Source organism: Myxine glutinosa, chromosome 5 (assembly GCF_964187855.1).
Source record: "Myxine glutinosa chromosome 5, kmMyxGlut1.1, whole genome shotgun sequence".
NCBI lineage: Eukaryota > Metazoa > Chordata > Myxini > Myxiniformes > Myxinidae > Myxine > Myxine glutinosa.
In genome coordinates this window covers 94,547,687-94,560,805 of record NC_136265.1, presented here as the reverse complement: position 1 = coordinate 94,560,805, position 13,119 = coordinate 94,547,687, and the positions used below count along the sequence as shown (strand labels likewise).

Here is a 13,119-nt window from a genome sequence, read left to right as displayed (position 1 = left end):
ACTATCTCCAATAATTGTATACCATACAAGCATTGAGCGGAGACGAATGCAAATAATGCGTGAATAATTCACCACAATGTTATCGTTTTCCGAAATTCACCACACGACCGTTTCAGTGAGCAGAGTTGGCCTCACGAGTGGATTGTCTCACATTGGAGGGTAGAACCATGGCTCAAAATACACTAACTCGTGCCCAGCTGGACGCTGTGGAACCACGGCCTCGAGATAGTTGGAATCTTCCGTGATGAAGCTGAGTCTATGGGCCTATCACATTCACTGCACAGACAGGTTAGTGTCTCTTTCTTATCCTGTCCAATTTCTGGTCTTGTCTTTCCATGCATTGCGCCCCTTCCCCAGGTTTCTGCAGTTCTGCAGGAAACACGTCCACCAGCAACCCCCTTCTGGTGAAACTCCCAAAATACAGGAAAACTGTTCACCTTCACTCTTTCATTCCCATTTTTTAACCACCTGTGGAAACAACTTCCACATTCTCTTCAATTTCATTCTTCCCTCCAAGTCTTCAAAACAGCTGTTCATCACAATCTCAGATCATCCTCCATCCAACCATGATCTTTTCCACCCAAACCGATTCCATTCCAAAGCATTCCCTTTTTCCAAGTCATTGTGATTTTTTCTCCCCTCCCACCTCACCTCTTTTCACCTCTTCCTCTTTCACATATCCTCTCTTCCTCTATCACCTCACTCTATCTCACCTCACCTCTTTTCGTTTGTTCGTTGATTGGTTTCATTATCCACACTTTCCCCTTCCTCTTCCTCTTCTTCTTCCGGTGTTTCCTTCAACTTCTGTGCAGCTTGTTCGCCCCCATGTGTCCTTGTCCCCTCCACTTCATCTCACTCTCACTTACACTCTGCTGTTGTTTCCTCTTTCCATTATATTCCCTTCCATTCTGCTCTAGATCTTTCAGGAGCCTCCATCAAGTATACAAAAAAAAGCGTATGAAACAAACACAGATGTCATCAGAAGTGATGTCAATCACAAAACTCACCATTCGGCTGGTCACTTTGCTCCTCCTCCAGACCAAAGGAATTCACATCCTCTATTTTTATCTGCAGAATCTCGGGAAATCCCTCCGTCTCCTCAACCTTCATTCCACACACGAGCACAGTCTGCTGTTCCGATTCCGGCTGCACATGACAGGAATCCTTCTCACAGCCATCTTGAGTGTACAATGTACACTTGTGATGAACGGCTTTGCGGTCTGACACTTTTGTGCGATCTAGAGCGGCTGCGAGTTCTTCAGTAACAACAGTTTTTCGCGCCCTCTTTCTTTTTTGTGTCTGAAATGTGATGCCTCCAGCAGCTCCCTCACTTGTATTGTCCCCAGTTTCCATCTTTTCACTATCCTCTGCTGAGCTGTTTTCAGATTCAGAACCAGATGAAATCAGTTCAGCTGTAGAAGCTGCTAACTGTTTCATTTGCTCCATTCGCTGTCGCCTGGCAAGCATTTCCTCCTCTCTTTTGGATGCCGTTTTCTCCTTCACAGCAAGCTTTACATCTACTCCAGCCAGCGACCCCCTTCTTCCCTTTTCTCGCTGGGCTAACAATAAATCCTTGTCTTCTTGTAATACTGACGTATTGGTCAGAGCATCAGCGTGAGCGACATCAAAAAGGTCTTCAAGCCTGGAAACAAAAGCCGACTCTCTCGCGAGTTGAGTTGGTGACGTTCGCGCTTTGTTCTTTTTCAGAAGACGCCATTCTTCAAATGTCTGCTCAAGCTTGGTTTGGCAGTTTTGATGAGCTCTCATCGGGATTCTAGCTTTCTTCCAAAAGTTAGCTATTTCCGTGATGGTAACATCCGACGATTGTCTTACGGTCTCCTTCAGATCGAGATGGTGATGTAGGAAGAATCCAAGAGCCATACGCAATGATGGCAACTTGCTGCCACTTAATTCAGTCACAGAGTCGCCAAGGAGATACAACTTGGTTTGAGATCTTGTTGCTTTTTCCACAGATGACATTTTCAATCAGATATGAATCTGAAAGAAATATAACATAGCATTAAGAAATTAAGAATCAAGAAAATTCAAACAGTTCTATTAATAACTGAGCAGTGAGCACAATGCCTCAAGCAATTACACAAACATACTGCTGCAACAGTGTTGCAGCTGTTGCTTAGTCAGCAAAGTCAGTCCATTGAGTCCAAACAGTAAACAAGTCTGAACATGTCTGGAATATAAATTCATGGAAAATTTGCATTATCAATTTATCAGCAAAACAATGGGATTTGGATGATTGGTTGGATAATAGATATGAACCAGTTGAACCACAATGATATTATGCTTCTATAATCTGTGATAATATTATACCATGTTTATACACCCATTGTGTCTGTGATTCTCTGCAAAGCCTGTGATAACTTCGTTTTTATTTTCAAATAGTGTTCTGTGATACACCTATGTATAGTGTTTACTCTTAGATACGATGGTGATAAGCGTTCCCAGGTCAGCGCTACATCTCATTTTAGCATTTATTGTCTAGCAGACTCTAGCTCAAAGAACGTTTTACTCTTTTATTATAACAGATATTGTGTATGTACAATGTACATATTACTACTGTATTATTTATTTAATGGAGCACAGAGTTTTATAACTTAAAGGTTTTATCTGTGTTCCCAGTAATTAATTTTACCACAATGATTGCATGTTGTGTGTATGATGATAGGAGAGAGTGTCAATTTACTTAGTAGTTAAAATTGGGTTCTTAATTTATCAACAGAATTAATCTATTTTATCAGTAGTATGCGAAATAAAACGGCGGCCGCAGCTTTGGGGTATCAGAAACTTTACCATAATTGAGCTACACCTAAATATTGTTCAATTGTGCTCATATTTTGCCTGAATTTTTATTTCATATATAGGAACAAATTGAGAGGGTAAGAAGATCATATTTCAAAAGTTCAAAAATAAGCTCCACCCTGGTGTACATGGTGGGTGAACCTATAGAGAGGAGGGAAACGTACCACTCTTCCTCAGGTTTAATCCTCTCCGAGTACTTTGATCCCACACAGTACCGACATGTGAAGTACCTCTGTGCTTGAGGTCTTATATTTTGCTTAAATCAGTTGCAGTACTTTAAACTTTCACCACACACGAACGCGCACCCTATGACCCCCCAAAATACAAAATTGCATGTCTTAAGGCAATACTGCAATTGTATTACATGTTGATGTGAATGTTGATTTTGCCACGTATGAAACATTGAAAAGTTTAGGTATTTATGTAAAATCTGGGCGTGTTCTGCAACTTTATGATGAAGACATTCAATGGTGAGAAGGCCTTACACACAAGCGCAGGGGATGTGCATGAAGGAGTATTTGTGCTCAGATGTAATCCATGCCACAGGTATGCTGATATGCAGACAGTTTCCCCACATCAATAACTTTCAGGTAATAAATAAGAAACCACTTTCAAGAAAATCGGATGGAACAACATCATTCCTCTGGAACATGTCCGTGGGAATTCAGTTCATTACACTGGCAAGTGGTACTGAATCACCTGTATTAGTGATTTAAAAGAACACCATTTGTATCATTAGATAGTTTGAACACGGCAGGAAAGTGAAGTTTCTTTGGAAATTCAATGAGCGTATTTGCACAGGAAAGGAAGAATAATCGGCAAATCCCAAAATTCAAAACGTTCAGCAACAGATAAATGGGCAGAATTGTGGGATTTTAACATTTGCCTGCATACCCAAATACCACTCAAACCCCAAAACCTCCTTCATACATCTGTATAACCAAGGTTTTGTTGTCGGACAACTTGTCCGACAACAGGAGAACATACATTCGGAAGGTGATGATGTCACAAAAGTGCAGCTTGAAGGCGGCTCAATAGAAATAGTTGAGGCTTTCACATACTTTGGAAGCAACATCACAAATAGCGGTACGCGAAGAAAGTAAGTGTTGCACAGCATTGCTAAAATTGCAAGAGCCTTTGGAGTTTGAAAAAGTCCATTTTTCAGAAGAGCAATCTGTCTGCAGCAACCAAGCAAGCTGTGTGTCATGATGTGGTCTAAATAGTTCTGGTTTATGGTTACGAGGCATGGACCATCAAAGCAGAACATGTGAGGCGCCTGAAACCTTTCCATAATCATTGCGTGAGGACCATCCACGGAGTGATCAAGTATCACCAGTTGAAGAAACACATCCACGTTGGCTTGGTCATTTTGGCCACATGGGCTCAGCGGATGCCAAAACAGGTGTTTGAAGAACTTGAGAAGAGGCTTAGCTATGGCACAAAGAAGAGATGGCGAGATGGCATTGCATCTGATTTTCAGGTCATTGGGACCAAAGGTAGATTCAGTTACCTTTCACAACAATGTGATGTGGTTCCAGTCACGCACTGATGGAATTCGAACTGTGTAACAGCATCATTGCAAAAATGAGTGCATAGCTAACCAAGCGGCTGGAAACGTGAACTATCCCCAATCCTGTGGCATGTCTTTTCACTGCAAAGGAGACCTCTCAAGGCAAAGCTGAGGATGCCCAGTTGACCGCTGGCTTTGGAGGCCCACTTAGAAGTGTCATTTGACCAAGAAAGATCATGGCTGAAGTTATACAAGAAACTGACACAGTTGGCAGTTTGCTAGAGTATCTTCTTTTAAAGGGAGCATCAGGCTGCAGCTAATCTTCACTTTGTCACGTTTATTGAGCATCTTAAAGGTCTCCACGTCTATGCACTCAGGTGCACCTCGATAGACTCGAGTTGAAAGATTCAGTTTTCCGAAGTCTCATCATAAATAAGGCTTTTGAGGGATGTGGAAAAAATCTTGTTGTTCTCCTTTGTATATTTCCGAAAGAAGCAATATATTTTAACTTCTCAGACCCCACAGAGCGAGCATATTCCAAACAAGGTCGTACAAAGGCTTTATGGAGTCCGACGAACATATCGTCATCGAGGTTCATAAAGGTGCTTTTGACTCTTTCTTCGGACATTTGTTTTGTTTCTTTCACTCCACATCTTCTTCACTTCCTTCACTCCATCTCATCTTCCTTTACTTTTCTTGGATTACCTGTCTTCCATGATCATTTAAACTGATCTTCACGAAACTTCATGAAATGGTAGAGTTGGTAGTCAGACAGATCCTATTTATTTTTTAGGTCAACATAGGCCAAAGGTCAACCACTTTTTTCAAATATCTAAAATCGTCAATTTTCATCCGATTGACTTGAAATTTGAATAGGATATTAATATCAGCTTACTGAATTCAACCACCAACTATTTTTGAGGTCAACATAGTATGTCTGTAATATATTCATTCATTCATTCATATTCCAATAGTATGTATTTCATAGATGGACTCAGTCAGGTTTCAATGGTATTAAATTAATACTTACTCGGTCTGGTTTCACTGGTATGTAATTAATCAACGTAGTCAGGTTCCAATGATATCTTTTGTTTATTCAATGGAACAAACGTATGTGGTTATGTATGTATATTTGTGACCAAAACGTCTTTGTCTTCTTCAAATTTTATTTTAAAATTCCATCACGTCATTTACATATTTGAAGCTTCCCTAAGAATCCCTGGTGTTGGGCTAGCGGCTAGGGTGCCAGATTAGGATCCTAGGATCCTGGGTTCGAATCCCGGTCGATCGCTTAATTAACGCCAGGGGGGTTGACTCAGCCTGCAATCCTTCCGAGGTCGGCTAATTGAGTACCAGTTCAATGGTAATTCCCTGTTTGTCGTTAAAGGCGGCAAAAAGGGTTGGCGTCAGGAAGGGCATCCGGCCGTAAAACATTGCTTCAAAAAGGGGACCAAAAAACAACAACAACCACGGTTCCCGAAAAAGGCCAACCCCCGCTTTGCAGGGAAAAATGGCCTCTAAAGGTGGTTATTTTTATTTTTATAAGCTTCCCTAAGAAACACATTCATCCCGTATTCATCATGTCCCAAACCAATTTCTCTGTACCGACCTTACCCAGTCGAACCCAGCAGCACCTGGACTCTGTGTCCTTCTCTCCTGACAAGGTGGAGAAGTTTCTGCCAAACCTCGACTGATTCTGCAACTGGACCTGACGGCATCAGCTCACTGGTCCTAAAATCCTGCTCTGCCACTCTTTCACACCCTCTCTCAATTCCCTTCACACTCTCTTTTGCACAAGGTCATCTGCCATCTGCTTGGAAATTAGCCAACATTCCCGCTTTACACAAGAAAGGTGCAAAAATCTCCCTGCCATCTCCCTGCTCTCAAATGTTGTGTTTGTGTGCTTCCCCTTCTCTCCCCATCTTGTCTTCCGCTCCCTCTTTTTACATATTTGGTTTGTCTGGTTGATTTGTTTGTGAAGTAAATGTTAGCTCTTTCACAAGCCTCGATTCAGTATACAAAAAAAAAGAAAAAAAAAGATCCTTGCAATGACAGACCAATCAGCCTGATCCCTCTTATCAGTAAAGTCATGGAATCCATCAACGCTTTGGACATCAAATCCTTCCTCTTCTCCAATGATCTCGGATCATCAATTTGGATTCAGACCAGGTCATTCTCCTCTGGGCATGCTGCTTCTGTTGTCTCAACAATGGATGGAGGTCCTTCATGCCAAACAAGAAATCAGAGCTGTCTCCCTTGACATATCTCGTGCCTTCGATACGGTCTGGTACACCGCCCTGCTCACCAAACTCTCCTCGTATGGTATCCAGGAAAACCTCCACGCATGGCTTGCAGACTTCCTCTCTGGTCGTAGTCAACGTGTGGCCCTGAATGGATTTCTCTCATCTCCCCTTCCAGTTCAGGCTGGAGTTCCCCAAGGTAGTGTTCTGAGCCCTGTGCTTTTCTGGTCTTCATCAATGACCTCTCTGACTATCTTGAAAATCCTCCCTATCTCTTTGCTGATGACTCCACACTCTGCCACACCATTCCTCATATCTCAGATCGGCAATCTGCAGCCTGCTCACTCTCTGCAGACCTGGACAAAATCACAGACTGGTCAAACAAGTGGAACATGTCTTTCAATCCTGACAAATCTCACACTCTCACTTTGTCTCTTCAAAAAGACAGTCTAGACAACCCTCCCATCTACTTTCTCAACAATCCTCTTCAAGACGTTCTGTCACTCAATGTCTTGGGTCTCACAATCTGCCATGATCTTTCTTGGGAAAACCACATTTCCAAGCTGGCCTCCAAAGCCAGTCGCTTTGGTGCATTCGCCGTGGTGCGAAGTCCTTCCTTGGCACACCTGAGCTCCTCACCACATACAAGGCTTTCATCCGCAGCTCAATGGAATGCTAGTCTTCCCTCTGGGCTGGTGCTCCTGCCTCACACCCAGCTCGGCTTCACGCGGTTGAAACTAAAGCATTCAGAAGCATTGGAATCTTCCACGATTAAGCTGATTCTGAGGGCCTTTCACCTCCTGTTCTGTCTGTGCTCTGTCTCTCCCCCCCACCCACCCCAAATATTCCTGCAGGACACACAAGATCTTCCAGCAACCCTCTTCTGGTGAAACTACCAAAATCAAGACTCTCTGCTCACCTTCACTCTTTCATTCCTTTTCTACCGCCTGTGGAACAAAGTCCAACACTCTCTTCAATCTCACTCCTCCCTCCAGGTCTTTAAAACAGCTGTTCACCACCATCTCTTATCTTCCCCCATCCAAAACCTTGATCTTTTCTACCCCCGTTAAAACACCCCAAATCCACCTCTTTCAATCCCCAATCTCTTTCCTGAAATTCCAAGAAGTGTCCATTTGCTTTGAAGACCTACCATGTACCCCTCCCTCCCCCCCCCCCCCCAGCCCTCCCCCTTCCACAGATCTACCGGCACCCTGTTCTCTTCTGTTGTTGTGCTCGAGTGCTTCTGTCTCTCTCGTTCTTGTCTGCCACTCCCTTAATTGCAAGTTTTATGTGTCTGTGCAGTGTGCATGTTTTCATATTCAATGTGTTCAGTCTTACACGAGCCTCGATTCTCATTCTGAATACAAAAAAACCCCGAAATCTCCACAACTCTTCCTCTCCTCACGAATATATTTTAAATCCCAAATCTCCACAACCCTTCCTCGACTCACGAATATATTTTAAATCTCAAATCTCCACAACTCTTCCTCGACTCACGAATATATTTTAAATCCCAAATCTCCACAACTCTTCCTCTCCTCACGAATATATTTTAAATCCCAAATCTCCACCTCTCCTCACGAATATATTTTAAATCTCAAATCTCCACAACTCTTCCTCTCCTCACGAATATATTTTAAATCCCAAATCTCCACAACTCTTCCTCTCCTCACGAATATATTTTAAATCCCAAATCTCCACAACTCTTCCTCTCCTCACGAATATATTTTAAATCCCAAATCTCCACAACTCTTCCTCTCCTCACGAATATATTTTAAATCTCAAATCTCCACAACTCTTCCTCGACTCATGAATATATTTTAAATCCCAAATCTCCACAACTCTTCCTCTCCTCACGAATATATTTTAAATCTCAAATCTCCACAACTCTTCCTCGACTCACGAATATATTTTAAATCTCAAATCTCCACAACTCTTCCTCTCCTCACGAATATATTTTAAATCCCAAATCTCCACAACTCTTCCGCGACTCACGAATATATTTTAAATCCCAAATCTCCACAATTCTTCCTCTACTCACGCTCACGACTCACTTTGTGAAAAGGCTTCCGTCACCGCACATTTCCCGTGAACCGGAAGTCCGGAACCACGTCTGATTCGCGCCGACTCTCCTTCCTCTATATTGCAAGACTTCTTCTTCTTCTTCTGTTTTCTATTCCATGTTACCTCTATCGAATCCCTCTCGATAGTTATCTCTCCCCCATCGTGTATTACCAGATCGTTACTTCCAGTTTTAAAGTTTTATTCACAAAAATATTCAATCGTGAATAAAAACGAGGAGGAAAAAAGGAGGTCCGACATGCCAAGCTGGAGGATGCACCTTTCACAAGATTTCTTGGAGACCTGGAGAGAAGATTTATTCCGATGCCATTGGCGCTGGAGCGTCACTTGAGAGTCCAGAATCACCGAAGGTTGTGGAAATGTGGTTGTTGTTGAGTGTTGACTTGTTACTTGCGAAAAATCGAAGATTTTTCAAGTATATTGTTTTGCGTTATTATTTGTCAAAATTATTTTTTGGACAAGTCTGTTGATTACTCCGGTTTACAGTGCATTCAGAAAGTATTCAGACCCTTTCACTTTTTTCACATTTTGTTATGTTGCTGCCTTGTGCTGAAATCGTTTAAATTCATTTTTTCCCTCATCAATCTGCACTCAATACCCCATAATGACAAAGAGAAAACAGGATTTTGGAAAGTTTTGCAAATTTATTAAAAAGAAAAAACTGAAATATCACATTTACATAAGTATTCAGACCCTTTCCTCTGACACTTGAAATTTAGCTCAGGTGCCTCCAATTTCTCTTGAGCATCTTTGAGATGTTTCTCCACCTTGATTGGAGTCCACCTGTGGTAAATGCTATTGATTGGACATGATTTGGAAAGGCACACACCTGTCTCTACAAGGTCTCACAGCTGACATTGCATATCAGAGCAACAACCATGCCATGAGGTCGAAGGAACTGCCTGCAGAGATCAGAGACAGGATTGTGTCGAGGCACAGATCTGGGGAAGCCTACAAAAACATTTCTGCTGCATTGAAGGTTCCCAAGAGCACAGTGGTCTCCATAATTCTTAAATGGAAGAAGTTTGGAACAACCAGGACTCTTCCGAGAGCTGGCCGCCCGGCCAAACTGAGCAATCGAGGGAGAAGGGCCTTGGAAAGAGAGGTGACCAAGACCCCGATGGTCACTGGCTGAGCTGCAGAGATCCTGTGTGGAGATGGGAGAAACTTCCAGAAGGACAACCATCACTGCAACACTCCACCGATCTGGGCTTTATTGCAGAGTGGCCAGACGGAAACCTCTCCTCAGTGAAAGACATGAAAGCCCGCTTGGAGTTTGCAAAAAAGCACCTGAAGGACTCTCAGACTGTGAGAAACAAGATTCTGTGTGAAATTGACTTGACTCCTTGTGAGAAACAAACTTTGTCAAATTTCTAAAATACTCAATTTTCATGCGACTGACTTGCAATTTGAAGAGGATTTGCATATCTCTTCACTGAATCCAACTCCCAACAATTTTTGAGGTCAACGTAGGCCAAATGGTCAACATAGGCCGAATTTCTAAAATCCTCAATTTTCATGTGATTGACTTGAAATTTTAAGAGGATTTGCATATCTGGACACTGAATTCAACCACCAAGTATTTTTGAGGTCATCGTAGGCCAACAACTTATTTTAGGGATTTCGCAAGTATTGTGCTCAGCACGACATATTTATTGTTTGTCTGTCTGTTCGTTTGTTACTTGTAAAAATCGAAGATTTTTCAAGTATATTGGTTGGTCTTGTGCATTATTCTGTCTGTTTGTCTGTATGTCAGTCGCCTGCAGGTCACAACTTTCAACCAAACTTCACCAAATGGTAGAGTTGGTCATAAACAAGAAGCCTATTGTTTTTGGGGTCAAAACGTCAATAGGTCAACATTGGCCAAAAGTCACAAGATCAACAGAGGGCAAAATTCAACCACTTTTTTCAAATCTCTAAAATCCTCAATTTTCATCCGATTGACTTGAAATTTGAAAAGCATTTTCATACCAGCTAACTGAAACCAACCAACTATTTTTGAGGTCAACATGGGCCAAAACGTCAACATAGGTCAAAAGGTCAACATAGGCCGAATTTATAAAATTGTCAATTTTCATCCGATTAACTTAAACTTTGAAAACAACTTGCATATCAGGTCAATGAATAAACCATTAATTATTTTGAGGTCAAAAGGATGCTGTAGTGAGTGCCATTCTACTTTGTTCTGTTTTGCCAAGTGTCGCTCTGAGTGATTTTTCATTCCGTCTGTCTGTCTGTCTCAGTCGCCCACAAGTCAGAATTTTCAACCAATCTTCAGGAAACTTCACCATGTGGTCGAGTTAGTCATATGCAAGAAGCCAATTGTTTTTGGGGTCAAAAGGTCAATAGGTCACCAACTTTGTCAAATTTCTAAAATCCTCAATTTTCATCCGATTGACTTGAAATTTTAAGAGGATTTGTATATCTGGACAATGAATTCAACAACAGTAGAGTAATAATGGGTGTTCTGGGACACACAACATCGCACGTCCTAGTTTAAGTCAATGGGGAAAAGTATGGAAACTTATTGACTCGCAACCCCTCTCTTGAAATATTACACCCTTTTTCTCCCTCTTTTAACTTGTTAACTCTCCCCATTTTTCATTATACTCGTACAGAGAACCAACGAATATTTGTTTAATTTTTAGGTGATAGTTTAATTTTCTTAAAAGCTGAATCACCATCTTGAGCTAATATGAAATGATATACTTGAAGGAACTGCGCTCCAACGCGAGTCGAAAGAAGTGACGCGACCAAAGACGGAGTTCGTCCGAGTTGCTTTATTGAAACAAAACAGCTCAGGTATTCTGACAAGCCCGTTTATCGGGCAGCAATATATATACACATTTATGTCGGGAAGTTTGCCCGGCAAAAGCTATACCGGGCATGCCCGGGTGTCAAGGGCGAGCCTTGGAAAGGCGAGTCTGGACCTGCCCGGGCGTGTTTGGCTGCGGCCTGGCAAGTCGAGGCTGGGCGTGCCCGGGCGCTCTGGGCGAGCCCTGGAAAGGCGATAGCGGGCATGCCTGGACGCTCTGGGCGAGCCCTGGAAAGGCGATAGCGGGCATGCCCGGACGCTCTGGGCGAGCCCTGAAAAGGCGATAGCGGGCATGCCCGGACGCTCTGGGCGAGCCCTGGAAAGGCGAGAGCGGGCGTGTTCGGGAGGTTTGGGCGTGCCCGGGAACAGTGAGTCCGGGCATGCCCGGGAGAGGCGCGTCTGGCCGTGTTCTGGCCGGTGCAAGGCGATTGTGTGCATCCAGCGGTAACCGCTACACACGCCCCTCCAGAATCGACCTGCACCGGCAGGGTCAATTTAAGGGGGGGTCCGGATGACCTGGCCAAAGCGACCCCTGGAGGGTCGTGGGGAGGGGTCCGGCGTGGTGGTGGGTGGTCGAGCGGGGGGAACTGTGGACGGGGGGCGGCCTCGCCGCGGAGGAAGGGCCAACCGTGGTGGTCGGTCGACGTCCATGTGCGCCGGTTTGAGGCGGTCCACAGAAATCCGGTCCGGCCGGCCGCCGATGAAAGACTTGTCGCCCCGTCGCAGGACCCGGAAGGGCCCGTCATACAGCGGCCGGAGTGGCCCCCGGTGCGCGTCATGACGCACAAAGACGTACTCCGCTGTGCGAAGCGCCGGGGGGACGTAGGACTGGGGGCCACCGTGGCGGGACGTCGGCACGGGGGCAAATCGTCGGGCGGCCTCCTGGAGGTCCGAGCGCTGGCGAGTGGCGGACCAGGGACTGGTAGCGTCAGGCACGAATTCGCCCGGGAAGCAGAGCAGCTGGCCGTAGACGAGCTCGGCGGCGGACGCCTGGAGGTCTTCCTTGGGGGCCGTGCGAAGGCCCAAAAGGACCCACGGCAGCCGGTCAGCCCAACCGTCGTCCTGAAGGCCGGCCATGAGTGCGGCCTTCATGGAGCGGTGAAACCGCTCGCACAACCCGTTGGCTTGGGGGCGGTAGGCCGTGGTGCGGTGCAGCGTGACCCCCAACGAATGGGCGACCGCGCCCCAAAGCTCAGACGTGAACTGTGGGCCGCGGTCGGACGAGATGTCCGCTGGTGCGCCGAAGCGCGCGACCCAGGTGGCGATGAACGCCTGTGCCACGTCGGCGGTGGTGGTGGAGGCGAGGGGCACGGCCTCCGGCCACCTGGTGGTCCTGTCCACCATTGTGAGGAGGTGGGTGAAGCCCCACGAGGAGGGAAGGGGTCCCACCAGGTCCACATTGACGTGGTCGAAACGCCGTTCAGGCATGGTGAAAGGTGCCAGCGGGGCCTGGGTGTGGCGGTGGACCTTGACCCGCTGGCAGGCCGTGCAGGCATTGGCCCAGTCGCGGATGTTTCGTCGAAGGCCGTGCCAGACGAAACGCGCCGACACCAGCTTCTGAGAAGCTTTCCGGCCCGGGTGAGAAAGGCCGTGGATGGAGGCGAAGATGCGGCGCTGCCAGGAAACGGGCACGATGGGGCGAGGCTGGCCCTGGG

At 45.2% G+C, this 13,119-nt stretch overlaps 1 protein-coding gene across 1 annotated transcript in view; it reads right to left on the bottom strand.

Annotated features, from left to right (window-relative positions):
* LOC137427337 (uncharacterized) overlaps positions 1-13,119 on the bottom strand; it is a 385,725-nt gene that overhangs the window by 274,261 nt on the left and 98,345 nt on the right. Inside the window, exon 6 of the mRNA XM_078777386.1 lies at positions 1,008-1,983. Coding sequence (XP_078633512.1) covers positions 1,008-1,983 — 976 coding nt within the window. The remainder of the gene's footprint in view (positions 1-1,007; positions 1,984-13,119) is intronic.